We start from the raw sequence: 21,122 nt of genomic DNA, 5'->3' as shown, positions 1-21,122 counted from the left end.
CCATAATAGGTAGGGGTTTTAAAGCGATACTTCGGGATTTTGGCAGTATGAAGGAAGTTAGAGGTCCTTTTGCCAGCCAATGCTAACTAGCGCTAGCATGTCCATGGGTATCTACTAGCATACTAGGGGTATCTACTAGGAGGCAAACATTTCGGGATGTCCCAGGGAATGTCTTAATGATTCATTATTGTTTGCAGGGTTCACATTTATCTCTGTTTATTTGTATCTTTTAACATGGCTAGTAAAGAGATTTATGTGATACCATGACATCCAACCTATATTTGATATGCTTCTGACCCAGTTTTCAAACACTCCGCATCACGCTTGGGTCTCAGTCAACATAGGCAGCTGAGTCCTGTGGGGCTGCTCCTCGTGTTACCACACATTGGAACAGCAGTCAGCTAATGACTGACTGAGGCTTAACAGCTGTATTCTGTGCCAAGATTAACCCGTAACTCACTCATGTGGGCCACTGCTGGCCATAAATGAAGGCCAAAACTGTGGTAGCTGGTCTTTATAAAGACTGCATCAGAGGTTCATTGTATTTACAGTAGAACAATAATATTTACCCTAAAGAAAATCCACCCTTAGTAACAGAATGCAACAAGATGATATGACGAACTCTCAAACAACTGAACAACTCTGTGTGGAGCTAAAAAGATCGTTCCTCAACTTAAAATGACATCTATGTCTCTTGGCTGAAGGGCCACGTGAAACAATAACATTATATTTAACTACTGCCTGGGAACCCTGAAGGCTCCAAAACACTGTCAACAGGCCTGAGAAACCCACTCATCTTCCCAGCTAGCTGTCCTCCACCTCAACCACAAAAACACAAACTGCCGAAGATGTCCATTCAACACCTTGTCACTGTTATCATTCAGGCACACATCTGTGTATTGAGTCGTTTCCCTGACTGTTATCATTCAGGCACACATCTGTGTATTGAGTCGTTTCCCTGACTGTTATCATTCAGGCACACATCTGTGTATTGAGTCGTTTCCCTGACTGTTATCATTCAGACACACATCTGACTGTTATCATTCAGGCACACATCTGTGTATTGAGTGACTGTTATCATTCAGGCACACATCTGTGTAACTGTTATCATTCAGGCACACATCTGTGTATTGAGTCGTTTCCCTGACTGTTATCACTCAGGCACACATCTGTGTATAGAGTCGTTTCCCTAACTGTTATCATTCAGGCACACATCTGTGTATTGAGTCGTTTCCCTAACTGTTATCACTCAGGCACACATCTGTGTATCGAGTCGTTTCCCTGACTGTTATCATTCAGGCACACATCCATGTATTGAGTCGTTTCCCTGACTGTTATCATTCAGGCACACATCCATGTATTGAGTCGTTTCCCTAACTGTTATCTATCAGGCACACATCTGTGTATTGAGTCGTTTCCTTAACTGTTATCTATCAGGCACACATCTGTGTATCGAGTCGTTTTCCCTGACTGCTGTCATTCAGGCACACATCCAGGTAATGAGTCGTTTTGTGACAACATGGTAATGTTTAAAGGAACGTGGGGATAACATAGGCCTACCTACCTGAATCCACCTGTTTATTTTTTATTTATTTTACCTTTATTTAACTAGGCAAGTCAGTTAAGAACAAATTCTTATTTTCAATGACGGCCTAGGAACAGTGGGTTAACTGCCAGTTCAGGGGCAGAACGACAGATTTTGTACCTTGTCAGCTCGGGGGTTTGAACAACGCTCTAACCACTAGTCTACCCTGCCTGGGGGTAGTATATTCCACTAGCGCAGGTTTCCTGACACAGAGGGTATTTAAATCATTTGGTTTCAGTATTTCGGGTCAAGACATAGGAGAGGAGGGTACCAGACATGTGTGGGAGAGGAGGGTACCAGACCTGTGTGTGGGAGAGGAGGGTACCAGACGTGTGTATGGAGGCGGAGGGTACCAGACCTGTGTGTGGGAGAGGAGGGTACCAGACCTGTGTGTGGGAGAGGAGGGTACCAGATCTGTGTGTGGGAGAGGAGGGTACCAGACCTGTGTGTGGGAGAGGAGGGTACCAGACCTGTGTGTGGGAGAGGAGGGTACCAAACGTATGTATGGGAAAGGACATGTGCAGTATAGCCTATGTTTTGACCACAGAGATTATATTGGCAATGCCTTTTGTTCAACCCTTTTTTATTTGGTCTTGAGTACATGGATGCAGTTGTCAGTCATTGCTCTCCGCACCTTTTTTTAAGAAGTCCTCCGTCTATTAAATATCTCACCTGTGCTTATAATGTCTTGGCTCGGCCTATTGCAGTATTTTTAAGCTTATCTCACCCTAAGCCTGTTGCCCTGTTCTGATCTTGGCATACAGCAGAAGGAGACAGAAATGTCCCAGTAATGTCATCTGCGACCATTTGAACAGAGTCAAGTCCATCCGTCGTGCAAACTAGTGACCCCAATCTGGAACCGTGGCCCCCATCACCTCTCTCTCAGCTTACCGGCGTGCCCCTCGTGGTTTCTGAAGTGTCATCGGGTGGTTTGTTAGAGCAGAGTGTTAACAGCCGTGTATTAACCACAGAGAGCAGAGCCGAGCCTGAGACACCCTGCTGTCCTCTGGACACAGACTGGGGGTATTTTTAATCTCTCTCCAACTCCACGGCTGGTATAGACACATACTGATGAAAGTTTAAGAAGTGTAGCCTATCACTTCCCACTGACTTGACTTTCCACCGTATCCAACAACTGCCACACAAGTGACCTCTATGACACAAGTTCACTTGTCTTTATATAGCCCATATATCGTAGAACTATATCTACTTTTGCAGTGCATAATTACATCAAATCAGAGATAGGCTAGCTATATTGGGCCTGTATCATTATATACATATCTTGATGACTGCACTACAGGACAAATCTACTGTTGTGTACAGCCAATTTCCCAGGTTGACAAGCATAAACTGTTCATGGAATTGTCAGTGTCCTGTGCAATACGCTGGTGCTTGTGCTAATATACCTTGGCTTGCCTGTGAGATCACAGTCTGTTGGACTTCAATTCAACTCCAAAGCAGCCCCACACAGCTGTCACATCCTCTCCCATCTACCCTCTCACAGCTTCCCACAAGAAGAAAATACTATAGTATACTACGGTATAAATACTATAGTATTCACTGTAGTGTTTTTGCAGACTTTACTGTAGTATTCACTGTAGTGTTTACTGTAGTATACTGTAGTGTTTACAGTTAACTCTCATATAAGTACTTTAGGAAAATAAAACTGTAGTGTATATACAGTACACTATAGAAATTCATGTTGTGTTTTGTGGATTGTACTATACTGTAATATTTACTGTAGTGTTTTGCAGACTGTACAATACCATTGTATTTGCTGTAGTGTTTTTGCAGACATTACTGTAGTATTTACTGTAGTGTTTTGGTTTTGTTATATTTGACATAGCAATGGAGGCTTTCTCCTTCAAGAAACCTACTAGAGAAATACTAAAAGAGCACGTTTTCTATAACCTGTAGGTAAGACTGGGTTCTGAACAGATAGTTCAGAGCTTCAGCTCTTTTCTATAACCTGTAGAAACACAATATGGTCTATACTTGGCATTTAGGTTTCTCAGTCATTGGTGGCACAGATTGCTATATGGGGGAGGGAAATGGGCAGGGTATATGCAAATTAAATACTGTAGTAGTTACTATAGTTAAAAAGGTGTAGTGTTTTGTGGACTGTAATGTTTTTGCGGACATTACTGTAATATTTACAATAATCTATAGTAAATACTGCACATGATCTAGGGATAATACAGTGTGTAGTGTAGTATTCTACAGTATACTACAGTTTACAGCCTTATATAGGAAGTACTGTAGTATTCTATAGTAGTCTATAGTATTTTTCCATATGAGTATGGAGAGATATACTACAAATCAAATCAAATGTATTTATAAAGTCCTTCTTACATCAGCTGATATCTCAAAGTGCTGTACAGAAGCCCTCAGAGAGAGAGAGAGAGAGAGAGAGAGAGAGAGAGAGAGAGAGAGAGAGAGAGAGAGAGAGAGAGAGAGAGAGAGAGAGAGAGAGAGAGAGAGAGAGAGATCGACAGACCGAGAGAACGAGAGAACGAGAGAGAGAGAGAGATATTGGGGATTTCCATGTTTAGACAAAGCCGGCTCCTCATACCTAAACACAGCTAACTGGTCACAGTCAGTCAGAGTTCTACTGTCCTATTCAGTCATGTGCTCAGATCGGACTTCTGTACAGGCAGCCCAGAAACCGTAAGTATAATTTATTCTCAACACTTTACACATGCTCCTTTCATAACAGTCAATTTGGATTACACTTGTTATGATCCATAGACTACAGATTGTAGAGGGACATTCTGTACACAGATTATGATTTGTTCAAAGGTGCATCTCTCTGATGCAGTGTCCTCATAATGGATTGAGCCTGGTACCTATTCACCACTCTGGATTGTGATTGATACTCACATGTATATAACGTTTTGTCACAGAAACCTCCTGTATTATACTATTTTTTTATGATTTTGATGCAGCATTGAGATTTAACCCTGTGGTTGAGCCTGCCTCAGTAAAAAGAAACCAAATTATATTTTTGCGTTAATCTTAAACTGACAATCGCCGAAATCGGGCACTGTCACGTTCTGACCATCGTTCGTATGTGTTTTCCTTGTTTTAGTGTTGGTCAGGACGTGAGCTGGGTGGGCATTCTATGTTGTGTGTCTGGTTTGTCTATTTCTATGTTTGGCCTGATATGGTTCTCAATCAGAGGCATTTGTTAGTCATTGTCATTGATTGGGAACCATATTTAGGTAGCCTGTTTTGTGTTGGGTTTTGTGGGTGATTGTTCCTGTCTCTGTGTTTTGCACCAGATAGGGCTGTTTAGGTTTTCCACGTTTATTGTTTTGTAGTGTTCGTGTTTATCTTTTTGTTATTAAACACGAATCAAAGAAACCACGCTGCATTTTGGTCCGCTTCTCTTTCACCAGAAAACCATTACAGGCACTATATTTATTTCTGTACCGTTGAAGTCAGAAATGTACAGGCTGACAGTGCGTGTGTACAGTATTATGTGTACAGTATTATGTGTACAGTATTGTGCGTACAGTATTGTGTGTACAGTAAGTTTGTACAGTATGTGTATGTGCTTCTACACCTGCATTGCTTGCTGTTTGGGGTTTTAGGCTGGGTTTCTGTACAGCACGTTGAGATATCAGCTGATGTACGAAGGGCTATATAAATACATTTGATTTGATTTGATTTATTGGCATGTGTGTGTTACAGCAATAAACCTGGGACATCGAATGGACTTGATAAGCTGAGTCGTTTGGAACAGATGGAGCAAGAGGAGTCACTGGACAGAGAGGACCCCAGAGAATACTGCCATGGTCCGTTATGGCTGTACATTTACATTTTGGTCATATAGCAGATGCTCTTATCCAGAGGGACTTACAGGGGCAATTAGGGTTAAGTGCTATTCTCAAGGGCATAGACAGATTTGTCACCTAGTCGGCTCAGGGATTCAAACCAGCTATCTTTCGTTTACTGGCCCAATGCTCTTATGAGATAGGCTACCTGCTGCCCTACCGACCGCCATACTAACTCTGTTACTGGCCCAAAGCTCTTAAGTGCTAGGCTACCTACCTACCGCTATACTAACTCTGCTACTGGACCAAAGCTCTTAAGAGCTAGGCTACCTACCTACCGCTATACTAACTCTGCTACTGGCCCAAAGCTCTTAAAACCTGTTTGGGAAAGGCGTGCCGCTACCTCGACAACATCCAGTGAAATTGCAGAGTGCCATATTCAAATTAAATTACTATAAATATTTATCTTTCATAAAATCGCAAGTGTAATAGATCAAAATAAAGCTGAACTTGTTGTTAATCCAGCCGCCATATCAGATTTCAAAAAGACTTTACGGCGAAAGAATACCATGCAATTATCTGAGGACAGAGCCCCGCATACCAACACATGAAAAACATATTTCAACCAGGCATGTGCGACACGAAAGTCAGAAATAGTGATATAAAAAAATGCCTTACCTTTGATGATCTTCTTCTGTTGGCACTCCAAAAGGTCCCAGTTACATCACAAATGGTGCTTTTGTTGGATAATGTCTTTATTTATATCAATAAAAACTCAGTTTAGCTGGCACGCTTCAGTCAATAACACATTCAGATCCACTCAGTCAAAATGCATACAAAATGTATCCCAAACGTTACTAATAAACTTTTCCAAAAAAGTCAAACAACGTTTATAATCAAACCTTAGGTATCCCAATACGCAAATAAAATTTACTCAAATAAAATTTAAGACGGAGAATAGTATGTTCATTACCGGAGATAAATGAGAAAGAATATGCTTTCTTCCAAGCGCTTGGAAACACTACAGCCAAAATGGGAGTCACCTTCTGAAAATCAGCCTGAAACGCTTTCTAAAGACTGTTGACATCTAGTGGAAGCCCTAGGAACTGAAATTTGGGAGGACTTATAATTATAATAAAGTTAATTATATAATTATAATTATATAATTAATTATAATTAATTATATATAATTAATTATAATTATAATAATTATAATTATAGTACTAGCCATTGAAAATAATGTCACATTTTTTTATTTTATGGTTTGTCCTCGGCGTTTCGCCTGCCATATCAGCTGTGTTATACTCACAGACATAATTTTAACAGTTTTATAAACTTTAGAGTGTTTTCTATCTAAATCCAAGTATATGCATATCATAGCTTCTGGGCCTGAGTAACAGGCAGTTTACTTTGGGCACGTGAAAATACTGCCCCATATCCCATGAGCTAGGCTACCTACCTACCTACCGCTCTACTAACTCTGTCTTTCTCCTTACATGTCTTTCTGTCCCAACGCTCTCGGCGACCAGTTTTGATAGCCTTTAGCCGCACCCTCATACTACTCCTTCTCTGTTCCGCGGGTGATGTGGAGGTAAACCCAGGCCCTGCATGTCCCCAGGCACCCTCATTTGTTGACTTCTGTGATCGAAAAAGCCTTGGTTCCATGCATATCAACATCAGAAGCCTCCTCCCTAAGTTTGTTTTACTCATTGCTTTAGCACACTCTGCTAACCCTGATGTCCTTTCCGTTTCTGAATCCTGGCTCAGGAAGGCCACCAAAAATTCAGAGATTTCCATACCCAACTATAACATCTTCCGTCAAGATAGAACTGCCAAAGGGGTAGGAGTTGCAGTCTACTGCAGAGATAGCCTGCAAAGTAATGTCATACCTTCCAGGTCCATACCCAAACAGTTCGAACTACTAATTCTGAAAATGACTCTCTCCAGAAATAAGTCTCTCACTGTTGCCGCCTGCTACCGACCCCCTCAGCTCCCAGCTGTGCCCTGGACACCATTTGTGAATTAATTGCCCCCCATCTAGCTTCAGAGTTTGTTCTGTTAGGTGACCTAAACTGGGATATGCTTAACACCCCGGCAGTCCTACAATCTAAGCTAGATGCCCTCAATCTCACACAAATCATCACGGAACCCACCAGGTACAACCCTAACTCTGTAAGCAAGGGCACCCTCATAGACGTCATCCTGACCAACTGGCCCTCCAAATACACCTCCGCTGTCTTCAACCAGGATCTCAGCGACCACTGCCTCATTGCCTGTATCCGCTACGGTGCCGCAGTCAAACGACCACCCCTCATCACTGCCAAACGCTCCCTAAAACACTTCTGTGAGCGGGTATTTCTAATCGACCTGGCCCGGGTATCCTGGAAGGACATTGACCTCATCCCGTCAGTTGAGGATGGTCATTCTTTAAGAGTAACTTCCTCACCATTTTAGATAAGCATGCTCCATTCAAAAAATGCAGAACTAAGAACAGATACAGCCCTTGGTTCACTCCAGACCTGACTGCCCTCGACCAGCACACAAACATCCTGTGGCGGACTGCAATAGCATCGAACAGTCCCCGCGATATGCAACTGTTCAGGGAAATCAGGAACCAATACACGCAGTCAGTCAGGAAAGCTAAGGCCAGCTTCTTCAGGCAGAAGTTTGCATCCTGTAGCGCCAACTCCAAAAAGTTCTGGGACACTGTGAAGTCCATGGAGAACAAGAGCACCTCCTCCCAGCTGCCCACTGCACTGAGGCTAGGGAACACGGTCACCACCGACAAATCCATGATTATCGAAAACTTCAACAAGCATTTCTCAACGGCTGGCCATGCCTTCCGCCTGGCTACTCCTACCTCGGCCAACAGCTCCGCCCCCCCCGCAGCTCCTCGCCCAAGCCTCTCCAGGTTCTCCTTTACCCAAATCCAGATAGCAGATGTTCTGAAAGAGCTGCAAAACCTGGACCCGTATAAATCAGCTGGGCTTGACAATCTGGACCCTCTATTTCTGAAACTATCCGCCGTCGCAACCCCTATTACCAGCCTGTTCAACCTCTCTTTCATATCATCTGAGATCCCCAAGGATTGGAAAGCTGCCACAGTCATCCCCCTCTTCAAAAGGGGAGACACCCTGGACCCAAAGGGGGAGACACCCTGGACCCAAACTGTTACAGACCTATATCCATTCTGCCCTGCCTATCTAAGGTCTTCGAAAGCCAAGTCAACAAACAGGTCACTGACCATCTCGAATCCCACCATACCTTCTCCGCTATGCAATCTGGTTTCCGAGCCGGTCACGGGTGCACCTCAGCCACACTCAAGGTACTAAACAACATCATAACCGACATCGATAAAAGACAGTACTGTGCAGCCGTCTTCATCGACCTTGCCAAGGCTTTCGACTCTGTCAATCAACATATTCTTATCGGCAGACTCAGTAGCCTCGGTTTTTCGGATGACTGCCTTGCCTGGTTCACCAATTACTTTGCAGACAGAGTTCAGTGTGTCAAATCGGAGGGCATGCTGTCCGGTCCTCTGGCAGTCTCTATTGGGGTGCGACAGGGTTCAATTCTCGGTCCGACTCTTTTCTCTGTATATATCAATGATGTTGCTCTTGCTGCGGGCGATTCCCTGATCCACCTCTACGCAGACGACACCATTCTATATACTTTCGGCCCGTCATTGGACACTGTGCTATCTAACCTCCAAACGAGCTTCAATGCCATACAACACTCCTTCCGTGGCCTCCAACTGCTCTTAAACGCTAGTAAAACCAAATGCATGCTTTTCAACCGATCGCTGCCTGCACCCGCATGCCCGACTAGCATCACCACAATGGATGGTTCTGACCTTGAATATGTGGACACCTTTAAGTACCTAGGTGTCTGGCTAGACTGCAAACTCTCCTTCCAGACCCATATCAAACATCTCCAATCGAAAATCAAATCAAGAGTCGGCTTTCTATTCTGCAACAAAGCCTCCTTCACTCACGCTGCCAAGCTTACCCTAGTAAAACTGACTATCCTACCGATCCTCGACTTCGGCGATGTCATCTACAAAATTGCTTCCAACACTCTACTCAGCAAATTGGATGCAGTTTATCACAGTGCCATCCGTTTTGTCACTAAAGCACCTTATACTACATTTACATTTACATTTAAGTCATACTACCCACCACTGCGACTTGTATGCTCTAGTCGGCTGGCCCTCGCTACATATTCGTCGCCAGACCCACTAGCTCCAGGTCATCTACAAGGCCATGCTAGGTAAAGCTCCGCCTTATCTCAGTTCACTGGTCACGATGGCAACACCCATCTGTAGCACGCGCTCCAGCAGGTGTATCTCACTGATCATCCCTAAAGCCAACACCTCATTCGGCCGCCTTTCGTTCCAGTACTCTGCTGCCTGTGACTGGAACGAATTGCAAAAATCGCTGAAGTTGGAGACTTTTATCTCCCTCACCAACTTCAAACGTCAGCTATCTGAGCAGCTAACCGATCGCTGCAGCTGTACATAATCTATTGGAAAATAGCCCACCCATTTTCACCTACCTCATCCCCACAGTTTTTATTTATTTACTTTTCTGCTCTTTTGCACAGCAATATCTCTACCTGTACATGATCATCTGATCATTTATCACTCCAGTGTTAATCTGCAATACTGTAATTATTTGCCTACCTCCTCATGCCTTTTGCACACATTGTATATAGACTCCTCTTTTTTATATATATTTTTTTTCTACTGTGTTATTGACTTGTTAATTGTTTACTCCATGTGTAACTCTGTGTTGTCTGTTCACACTGCTATGATTTATCTTGGCCAGGTCGCAGTTGCAAATGAGAACTTGTTCTCAACTAGCCTACCTGGTTAAATAAAGGTGAAATAAATAAAAATAAATAAAAAAAGTCCTATTCATTCCATTCCAGCATAGACATAGTCTGTTACCAGACAGGAAATACAGCGGTTTGAGGTGTAACATCTATTGTTCTCATCCTGCATGTTTCAATAGGGGGGGTACCACCCTGTTCACATTGGAGACACCTTCAACAGGAGATACCAGGTCTAAGTTGGGCTGGGGATACTGCGTCACTGTTTGGCTCTGCTTGGACCTCAGGTACATTCACTATGTTGCAGTGTCAGCATATACTCAAATCTCCCCTTCTTGGCATACAGTGAAAGCTGCAGTGTGATTAAAAGTCAACTCTATGTGTACAGGTTGGGCAGGCGAGTGGCCGTGAAGGTTTTGAAGAGTGGAGAAGGATTCACACAGGCTGGGCAAGATGAACTGACTCTGCTACGTTGTGTGAGTCTCTTCTTCTCTCTGATTTCTCACCTTAGGTTATTTATTGCTTCCTAAATCTCTTTCTCGTCCTCAACTCCTAAGGACAAACAGTAGTAACTATTTTTACTCTTAGTCCACCTCATGTTATTTATCTTTCTCTGACAGACTTATTCACAGCCATCCCATGTTTTCAAGGTTCATTATTTTTCTCCCTTGTCTCATACAGACCCATCTTTAGCTTTCTATTTAAACAAGTTCTTGTCAGTATAGTCTGGACTCTGAAGTCCCCCCCCCTCTCCCCCCTCAGGCCAGTGGTCCCACGGCTCGTCACCCACACAGCCGGAGAATAGTCCAACTGCTGGACGAGTTTAAGATAGCTGGGGTCAACGGAGTCCGTATCCTTCCTTAGACTGCACAGTCATCATCACACACGCACACACGCACACACACACACACACACACACACACACACACACACACACACACACACACACACACACACACACACACACACACACACACACACACACACACACACACACACACACACACACACACACCTGTAGCAAAAACTGACAGTCTCACAATGAGGAGTCAAAGTTCAGAGTTCATATGTGTTTGGTTCCTTGACCTCCTGTGTGTAGATGTATGCTTAGTGCTGGAGCTGTTAGGACCAGACCTCTGCTGTTGGCAGGTCTGTTTTGGGAACCCAGGACTATCGCTTTCTTGGGTCAAACAGGTCATTGCTCAGGTCAGAGAGTGACAAGAGTTCATAGAAGATGAGTAGAAACGGCATTATCGAAATCACCACACTGTCTGGATGCGTCTTTAGTTTGATGCAGGAGCTGTTTTGTGTTAACAGTGCCATCACCCTCTCCCTGTAGGTTCTTCAGGCGTTGGACTACCTGCACACTCAATGTAAAATCATCCACACAGACATCAAGCCTGAAAATATACTGCTTTGTTTGGAGGAGCAGAACCCAAAACAGACAGCAGGGGGCAGTGCATGTCTTCCATTCCCTGGGAAGTCAATGAGTAGAGCAGGTAGTGTTCACTGTTCATCTACATAATAGAACCCCACATTGGAGGTGTCATAATACCCATCAAACCTAGCGGTCAAACAGGGAAATGGTTCCAATTGTTTTTCCACCATTCATTTTTCCCATGGGAGATTTTATAAACACTTAAATTAAGGGCTGTGATTCGAGTAGGTTTACCCTGACGTGACATTTCGCTACCATGTAAATCCCCATCGTACAAGGTGACTTTATTAAATATAAGCGGCTCTGTAAGGTCAAATGACTGTTTTGCTACAGATGATCCAGAACTCTGTAAGGTCATATGACTGTTTTGCTTCAGATTTTCTAGAATTCTGTAAGGTCATATGATTGAGTACTGTTCAGCTACAGATATTCTAGAACTCTGTAAGGTCATATAACTGTTCAGCTACAGATATTCTAGACCTTTGTAAGGTCATATAACTGTTCAGCTACAGATATTCTAGACCTCTGTAAGGTCATGACTGTTCAGCTACAGATATTCTAGACCTCTGTAAGGTCATATAACTGTTCAGCTACAGATATTCTGGAACTATGTAATGTCAGTTGACTGTTAAGCTACAGGTGTTCTAGAAGTCTGTAAGGTCATGTGACTGTTCATCTACAGTTACTCTAGAACTCTGTATAGTCATGACTGTTCAGCTACAGATATTCTAGAACTCTGTAAGGTTATATAACTGTTCAGCTACAGATATTCTAGAACTCTGAAAGGTCATGACTGTTCAGCTACAGATATTCTAGACCTCTGTAAGGTCATATAACTGTTCAGCTACAGATATTCTAGACCTCTGTAAGGTCATATAACTGTTCAGCTACAGATATTCTAGACCTCTGTAAGGTCATGACTGTTCAGCTACAGATATTCTAGACCTCTGTAAGGTCATATAACTGTTTCAGATATTCTAGACCTCAGATAATTCTAGACCTCTGTAAGGTCATATAACTGTTCAGCTACAGATATTCTAGACCTCTTTATTCAGCTACAGATATTCTAGAACTCTGTAGTCATGTGACTGTACAGCAACAGATTTTCTAGAACTCTGTGATGTCATCACTGAGCGCACCAGATGATAGATCTGTTTACTGCACATGACACTTTACTGAAGGCTAGTATTCTGTTTCTTTGTCACCTTTAGATGTAGATGTAATGTCTATTCTGCCTGTTTGTCACTTCAGATTGACTGTGTCCAGTATGCTGTTGAAGTGTTTCAATCAGATCATAACCCTCTACTGTTTGTTGTTCATCTCTTACTGTCTATCCAGAGAAGGACCTGGTGACTCCCAACAGTCTGGAGGAGGTCACAGTAAAGATTGCTGACCTGGGAAGCTCCTGTTGGGTGGTGGGTATTGATCAGTCAGTCAGAAATAGCGGAGGTGCATAAAATTGAGGGGCCCCATGCATTTATCACAAATACGTTGTTTTTTTAAAGTTTGCCGTATTTTACATTGATCAGTAGTTGGTTTTTTATTCTTTTTTTCTTTATTTATTTCACCTTTATTTAACCAGGTAGGCTAGTTGAGAACAAGTTCTCATTTACAACTGCGACCTGGCCAAGATAAAGTATAGCAGTGTGAACAGACAACAACACAGAGTTACACACGGAGTAAACAATTAACAAGTCAATAACACAGTAGAAAGAAAAAAAGAGTCTATATACATTGTGTGCAAAAGGCATGAGGAGGTAGGCGGATAATTACAATTTTGCAGATTAACACTGGAGTGATTGCAAAATAAGAGGGACTATTGTGGAATACTGCGCTGGGATCAGAACCGTATTTTACTCTGTGCCTTTGCTCTGTGTGACATTCCAGTACAAACATTTCTGTGAGGACATCCAGACCTGTCAGTACCGCTCACTAGAGGTTCTACTGGGCTCTGACTACGGCCCACCAGCAGACATCTGGAGTGTAGCCTGCTTGGTGAGAGAGTCAACGTCCACTCAACCACCATACAACCACCATACAACAACTATACAACCACCGTACAACCACCATACAACCACTATACAACCACCATACAACCACCATACGACAACTATACAACCACCATACAACAACTATACAACCACCGTACAACCACTATACAACCACCATACAACCACTATACAACCACCATACAACCACCATACAACCACCATACAACCACCATACAACCACCATAAAAACCCCATAAAACCACTATACAACCACCATACAACCACTATACAACCACCATACAACCACTATACAACCACCATACAACCACCATACAACCACTATACAACCACTATACAACCACTATACAACCACCATACAACCACCATACAGCCACCATACAACCACCATAAAACCACCATACAACCACCATCACCAACAACACTTGTGTCTGCATATGCTTGCAGCTTCACTGAAGTACAACCATGATCTCTCCGGTGCCTCTGATTCACTTGGATCATTTAACTTCTGCTGTTAGGTTAGTCTTCCAGTCCCCCCCCCCCCCTAAGCTAAGTAGGTGCCACTGCAGAATAGTTCCTGGCCATTCAACTTCTCTGCTTTTTATTCTAGGCGTTTGAGTTGGTCACTGGAGATTCATTGTTTGAGCCCAAAGCTGGGAAGACCTTTTCCTTAGAGGAAGGTAGGCGTGGTAAATATTGACACAGGACTCGATGGAGATAACATTGTGTCCACTTTGTGACTTTTGCTTAGTTGTTTTATCCAGTGGGATTTTGGTTCTCTTCCCTCCAGACCACATCGCTCATATAATTGAGTGGCTTTGCAGCAGAGACAGGGGAGGAAAATGAACTCCTTGGCAAAATCCCAGCAGCAGTAGCCTTGTCTGGGAAATATTCAGTGGAGTACTTCAATCGCAGAGGTGAGTGAAGGACATTGCATTGAAAACAGTCAAATTATTCAGAAACTTAGAGAAAGGACTGTTTGATGTGACAAATTATTGTGTTTAATTTAAGAAAAAACTACATCAAATACTTTTTCTCTCCAAGTCAAAAAGCTTCCTTCTATTCACCTCTACTCTCTTTCCCCTCCTCCCTCTGTTTCACCTCTACTCTCTTTCCCCTCCTCCCTCTGTTTCACCTCTACTCTCTTTCCCCTCCTCCCTCTGTTTCACCTCTACTCTCTTTCCCCTCCTCCCTCTGTTTCACCTCTACTCTCTTTCCCCTCCTCCCTCTGTTTCACCTCTACTCTCTTTCCCCTCCTCCCTCTGTTTCACCTCTACTCTCTTTCCCCTCCTCCCTCTATTCACCTCTCTCTTTCCCCTCCTCCCTCTGTTTCACCTCTACTCTCTTTCCCCTCCTCCCTCTGTTTCACCTCTACTCTCTTTCCCCTCCTCCCTCTGTTTCACCTCTACTCTCTTTCCCCTCCTCCCTCTGTTTCACCTCTACTCTCTTTCCCTTCCTCCCTCTGTTTCACCTCTACTCTCTTTCCCCTCCTCCCTCTATTCACCTCTCTCTTTCCCCTCCTCCCTCTGTTTCACCTCTACTCTCTTTCCCCTCCTCCCTCTGTTTCACCTCTACTCTCTTTCCCCTCCTCCTCTGTTTCACCTCTACTCTCCTTCCTCTCCCTCCTCTCTGTTTCACCTCTACTCTCTTTCCCCTTCTCTCTGTTTCACCTCTACTCTCTTTCCCCTCCTCCCTCTGTTTCACCTCTACTCTCCTTCCTCTCCCTCCTCTCTGTTTCACCTCTACTCTCTTTCCCCTCCCCTCTGTTTCACCTCTACTCTCTTTCCCCTCCTCCCTCTGTTTCACCTCTACTCTCCTTCCTCTCCCTCCTCTCTGTTTCACCTCTACTCTATTTCCCCTCCTCTCTGTTTCACCTCTACTCTCTTTCCCCTCCTCCCTCTGTTTCACCTCTACTCTCTTTCCCCTCCTCCCTCTGTTTCACCTCTACTCTCTTTCCCCTCCTCTCTGTTTCACCTCTACTCTCTTTCCCCTCCTCCCTCTGTTTCACCTCTCTCTTTCCCCTCCTCCCTCTGTTTCACCTCTCTCTTTCCCCTCCTCCCTCTGTTTCACCTCTCTCTTTCCCCTCCTCCCTCTGTTTCACCTCTCTCTTTCTCCTCCCTCTGTTTTCTCTCTTTCCCCTCCTCCCTCTGTTTCACCTCTACTCTCTTTCCCCTCCTCCCTCTGTTTCACCTCTACTCTCTTTCCCCTCCTCCCTCTGTTTCACCTCTACTCTCTTTCCCCTCCTCCCTCTGTTTCACCTCTACTCTCTTTCCCCTCCTCCTCTCTGTTTCACCTCTACTCTCTTTCCCCTCCTCCCTCTGTTTCACCTCTACTCTCCTTCCTCTCCGCCCTCTGTTTCACCTCTACTCTCCTTCCTCTACCTCCTCTCTGTTTCACCTCTACTCTCCTTCCTCTCCCTCCTCTCTGTTTCACCTCTCTCTTTCCCCTCCTCCCTCTGTTTCACCTCTACTCTCTTTCCCCTCCTCCCTCTGTTTCACCTCTACTCTCTTTCCCCTCCTCCCTCTGTTTCAACTCTACTCTCTTTCCCCTCCTCCCTCTGTTTCACCTCTACTCTCTTTCCCCTCCTCTCTCTGTTTCACCTCTACTCTCTTTCCCCTCCTCTCTGTTTCACCTCTACTCTCTTTCCCCTCCTCTCTGTTTCACCTCTACTCTCTTTCCCCTCCTCCCTCTGTTTCACCTCTACTCTCTTTCCCCTCCTCCCTCTGTTTCACCTCTACTCTCCTTCCTCTCCCTCCTCTCTGTTTCACCTCTACTCTCTTTCCCCTCCTCCCTCTGTTTCACCTCTACTCTCTTTCCCCTCCTCCCTCTGTTTCACCTCTACACTCTTTCCCCTCCTCCCTCTGTTTCACCTCTACTCTCCTTCCTCTCCCTCCTCTCTGTTTCACCTCAACTCTCTTTCCCTCCTCCCTCTGTTTCACCTCTACTCTCTTTCCCCTCCTCCCTCTGTTTCACCTCTACTCTCCTTCCTCTCCCTCCTCTCTGTTTCACCTCTCTCTTTCCCCTCCTCCCTCTGTTTCACCTCTACTCTCCTTCCTCTCCCTCCTCTCTGTTTCACCTCTCTCTTTCCCCTCCTCCCTCTGTTTCACCTCTAGCTCTCTTTCCCCTCCTCCCTCTGTTTCACCTCTACTCTCTTTCCCCTCCTGCCTCTGTTTCACTCTACTCTCTTTCCCCTCCTCCCTCTGTTTCACCTCTACTCTCTTTCCCTCCTCCCTCTGTTTCACCTCTACTCTCTTTCCCCTCCTCCCTCTGTTTCACCTCTACTCTCTTTCCCCTCCTCCCTCTGTTTCATCTCTACTCTCTTTCCCCTCCTCCCTCTGTTTCACCTCTACTCTCTTTCCCCTCCTCCCTCTGTTTCACCTCTACTCTCCTTCCTCTCCCTCCTCTCTGTTTCACCTCTCTCTTTCCCCTCCTCCCTCTGTTTCACCTCTACTCTCTTTCCCTCCTCCCTCTGTTTCACCTCTACTCTCTTTCCCCTCCTCCCTCTGTTTCACCTCTACTCTCCTTCCTCTCCCTCCCTCTGTTTCACCTCTACTCTCTTTCCCCTCCTCCCTCTGTTTCACCTCTACTCTCTTTCCCCTCCTCCCTCTGTTTCACCTCAACTCTCCTTCCTCTCCCTCCTCTCTTTCCTCTCTCTTTCCTCTCCCTCCTCTCTCTTTCCTCTCCCTCCTCTCTCTTTCCTCTACCTCCTCTCTCTTTCCTCTCCCTCCTCTCTCTTTCCTCTACCTCCTCCCCTTCCTCTCTCTGTCCTCTACCTCCTCTCTCTTTCCTCTACCTCCTCCCCTTCCTCTCTCTGTCCTCTACCTCCTCTCTCTTTCCTCTACCTCCTCCCCTTCCCCTCTCTTTCCACTCCCTCCTCTTTCCTCTCCTTCCTCTCTTTCCTCTCCCTCCTCTCTCTTTCCTCTCCCTCCTCTCTCTTTCCTCTCCCTCCTCTCTCTTTCCTCTACCTCCTCCCCTTCCTCTCTCTTTCCACTCCCTCCTCTCTTTCCTCTCCCTCCTCTCTCTTTCCTCTCCCTCCTCTCTCTTTCCCCTCCCTCCCTCTCTGTTTCCCTCCTCTCTCTCTTTCCCCTCCTCCCTCTTTCCTCTCCCTCCTCTCTCTTTCCCCTCCCTCCCTCTGTTTCACCTCTACCTCCTCCCCTTCCCTCTGTTTCACTCCCTCCTCTTTCCTCCTCCTCCCTCTCTTTCCTCTCCCTCCTCCCTCTTTTCTCACCTCCTCTCTTTCCTCTCCTCCCTCTCTTTCCTCTCCCTCCTCTCTCTTTCCTCTTCCCTCTCTCTTTCCCTCCCTCCTCTCTTTCCTCTCCCTCCTCTCTCTTTCCTCTACCTCGTCTCTGTTTCACACCCTCTCTCCTTCCCCTCCTCCCTCTGTTCCTCTCCCTCCTCTCTTTCCTCTCCTCCCTCTGTTTCACCCTCTCTCCTTCCTCTCCCTCCTCTCACTTTCCTCTCCCTCCCCCTCTCTTTCCTCTCCCTCTCTTTCCTCTCCCTCCTCTCTCCTTTCCCTCCTCTTTCCTGTCCCTCCTCTCTGTTTCACCTCTTCTCTCTTCCTCTCCCTCCTCTCACTTTCCTCTCCCTCCTCTCTGTTTCACGTCTTCTCTCTGTCCTCTCCCTCTTTTCATCTCCCAACTCTTTGTTTTACCACCTCTCTCTTTCCTCTCCTCCTCTCTGTTTCACCTCCTCTTTCTTTCATCTCCCTCCTCTCTCTTTCCTCTCCCTCATCTCTTTCTTCTCCATCCTCTGTTTCACAATCTCTCTTTCCTCTCCTCCCTCTGTTTCCCCACCCTCCTCTCTGTTTCACCCTCTCTCTTTCCTCTTCTGGCTGTCCCATAGGAGAACCCTTTCCGATTTCAGGTAGATCCCTTGTGGAAAGAGTTTTACATTGAACCAAAAAGGGTTCACCTCCTCTCTCTTTCCTCTCCTTCCTCTCTCATTCCTCTCCTTCCTCTCGGTTTCACCTCCCCTCTCTTTCCTCTCCCTCCTCTCTCATTCCTCTCCTTCCTCTCTGTTTCACCTCCTGTCTCTTTCCTCACCCTCCTCTCTCCTTCCTCTCTGTTTCACCTCCCCTCTCGTTCCTCTCCCTCCTCTCTCCTTCCTCTCCTTCCTCTCTGTTTCACCTCCTCTCTCAATCCTCTCCCTCCTCTCTCCTTCCTCTCCTTCCTCTCTGTTTCACCTCCTCTCTCTTTCCTCTCCCTCCTCTCTCATTCCTCTCCTTCTTCTCTGTTTCACCTCCTCTCTCATTACTCTCCTTCCTCTCTGTTTCACCTCCCCTCTCTTTCCTCTCCCTCCTCTCTCCTTCCTCTCCTTCCTCTCTGTTTCACCTCCTTTCTCCTTCCTCTGTTTCACCTCCCCTCTCTTTCCTCTCCCTCCTCTCTCCTTCCTCTCCTTCCTCTCTGTTTCACCTCCTCTCTCCTTCCTCTCCTTCCTCTCTGTTTCACCTCCTCTCTCCTTCCTCTCCTTCCTCTGTTTCACCTCCCCTCTCTTTCCTCTCCCTCCTCTCTTCTTCCTCTCCTTCCTCTCTGTTTCACCTCTCTCCTTCCTCTCCTTCCTCTCTGTTTCACCTCCTCTCTCTTTCCTCTCCCTCCTCTCTCCTTCCTCTCATTCCTCTCTGTTTCACCTCCTCTCTCCTTCCTCTCCTTCCTCTGTTTCACCTCCCCTCTCTTTCCTCTCCCTCCTCTCTTCTTCCTCTCCTTCCTCTCTGTTTCACCTCTCTCCTTCCTCTCCTTCCTCTCTGTTTCACCTCCTCTCTCTTTCCTCTCCCTCCTCTCTCCTTCCTCTCATTCCTCTCTGTTTCACCTCCTCTCTCCTTCCTCTCCTTCCTCTCTGTTTCACCTCCTCTCTCTTTCCTCACCCTCCTCTCTGTTTTACCATCTCTCTTTCTTCTCCCTCCTGTTGCGTGGTCTCCCAGGTGAAATGAATCGTATCGGGGTGCTGCGGTCCTGGGGTTTGTATGAGGTGCTAGTGGCGAAATACAACTTCCTGCTGAAGGAGGCCTCTCTGTTCTCTGACTTCCTGTTGTGCATGTTGGACTTCCAGCCCAAGAGGAGGGCCAATTCTGCCCAGTGTCTCCTGCACCCATGGCTTAGCTCCTGAGCCCTGGCCTTGGAGACCTGATAGCCCTCCCGTGAGCCCCCCCGTTGCGCCAAATTGATACGTAGATAGTAGATACATGTGTTACAAGCATTTTGCGACACTCGCATTAACATCTGCTACACATGTGTATGCGGCAAATAAAATTTGATTTGATTCGTTACTGTACCTGCAGAAACAAACTGAATGGTGCTCAGTCGCTAAGACTAGGAGAGGAGATACGTAATCGTAGTAGGAATGGTTGTTGCAAATACATAAAGGGAACATAAAGGGAATTTTTTATATTTCATATATATATGCTTGTAAATTCAAAGTTATTATTATTTTTCCATTAAAAGTTCCCTCTGACATAGCCCTGAGGTTCATCTTCCATACCTAATACTGTCTTCTAACATAACCTCTAACTCAGGGGTGGGCAAACGTTATGGGTCGAGGGCCACATCGGGATTCTGAAATTCAACAGAGGGACGCATTTTTGGGGGGACCAATTGTTTGTTAAAATCAATTTGTGGTGGCATCCTGAGTGGTGCAGTGGTCTAAGGCACTGCATTGCATTCCTTGAGGCGTCACTACAGACCCAGGTTCGATCCCAGGCTGTGTCACAGCTGGCCGTGACTGGGAGACCCTTGAGGTGGCGCACAATTGGCCCAGCGTCGTCCGGGTTAGGAGAGGGTTTGGCAGGCAGAGATTTCCTTGTCCCATTGTACGGGTGTGTAAGTATTTAAACTGCTAACATATATCTCACATGAGAATGATGAGTTTAGGGTGGCTCATAGTGATGACCGGAATGAGACAACTGGAACGACACCAAACACCTGGTTTCCCATGTTTGGATGTGATTGACACTGTTTCAGCCACCCCACCCCAGACCGTCCCTGATTGAAGTGACAAGTGACACTACTGATACATAAACAATCATCTGCATATACATCTACATAGTTACCTATTTTCATATCTTTAGAAAAGCTTTCAAAAAGTGCCAATGTGTCTACCTTTCCTTAACTAGCACTTAGTATTTGTCATTCAATAAATTAATGACAGCACTAAAAAGTAAAAGAATATTAAACATTTGCATAATTTCCCCAGATTGGTAAAACAAAATTGAGATGTCTGAGTTTCTTTGGTCAGAAGGACATGTGGAAAAACACTGAGCTATAGGTCATACAGTTGTCCTGTAAAAAAGTGTCAAGTGTTGACTGTACAACTGGCAGTATAGAGGGCACTAGATTAGAGTTTACACTTTTTATTCATTTCGATGACAATTTAACAAATGTGACTGTTCTTAGGACGGTATTCTTGAATTCTTGGAGTGATGGGTAAGGATATGACTTCTATGGACCTCAGTGGGGATAAGGGCACTTGCAGTCTAATAATAGGATCCTAAC

The 21,122-nt window shown here is 45.3% G+C and overlaps 1 protein-coding gene and 1 pseudogene across 1 annotated transcript; one reads left to right on the top strand and one right to left on the bottom strand.

Moving 5' to 3' along the window:
- Nucleotides 1-3,435: 3,435 nt before the first annotated feature.
- Nucleotides 3,436-3,492, bottom strand: LOC124032467 (annotated as a pseudogene).
- Nucleotides 3,493-4,126: 634 nt separating this feature from the next.
- On the top strand, nt 4,127-19,740 carry LOC124032332 (SRSF protein kinase 3-like). Its single transcript, XM_046344650.1, has 13 exons — nt 4,127-4,252; nt 5,279-5,382; nt 10,375-10,478; nt 10,580-10,667; nt 10,954-11,041; nt 11,291-11,397; nt 11,531-11,690; nt 12,968-13,044; nt 13,517-13,624; nt 14,249-14,318; nt 14,429-14,447; nt 14,482-14,555; nt 19,556-19,740. Exons 2-13 carry the CDS (start codon nt 5,380-5,382, stop codon nt 19,738-19,740), a joined length of 1,083 nt encoding a protein of 360 aa, XP_046200606.1. The 5' UTR covers nt 4,127-4,252; nt 5,279-5,379.
- The last annotated feature ends 1,382 nt before the right edge of the window (nt 19,741-21,122 follow it).

Source organism: Oncorhynchus gorbuscha, linkage group LG03, assembly GCF_021184085.1.
Source record: "Oncorhynchus gorbuscha isolate QuinsamMale2020 ecotype Even-year linkage group LG03, OgorEven_v1.0, whole genome shotgun sequence".
In the NCBI taxonomy this organism is placed as follows: Eukaryota; Metazoa; Chordata; class Actinopteri; order Salmoniformes; family Salmonidae; genus Oncorhynchus; species Oncorhynchus gorbuscha.
Note: the sequence above shows the minus strand (reverse complement) of the source record. Positions and strands in the feature narration are given on the sequence as shown.

Bases quoted from the DNA above. Each gene is read 5' to 3' on its own strand.
- LOC124032332 (XM_046344650.1), top strand. The intron at 11,042-11,290 runs GTATCCTTCCTT...TCCTGTGTGTAG, and splicing joins AGCTGGGGTCAACGGAGTCC to ATGTATGCTTAGTGCTGGAG. The intron at 11,691-12,967 runs GTAGTGTTCACT...CTGTCTATCCAG, and splicing joins GAAGTCAATGAGTAGAGCAG to AGAAGGACCTGGTGACTCCC.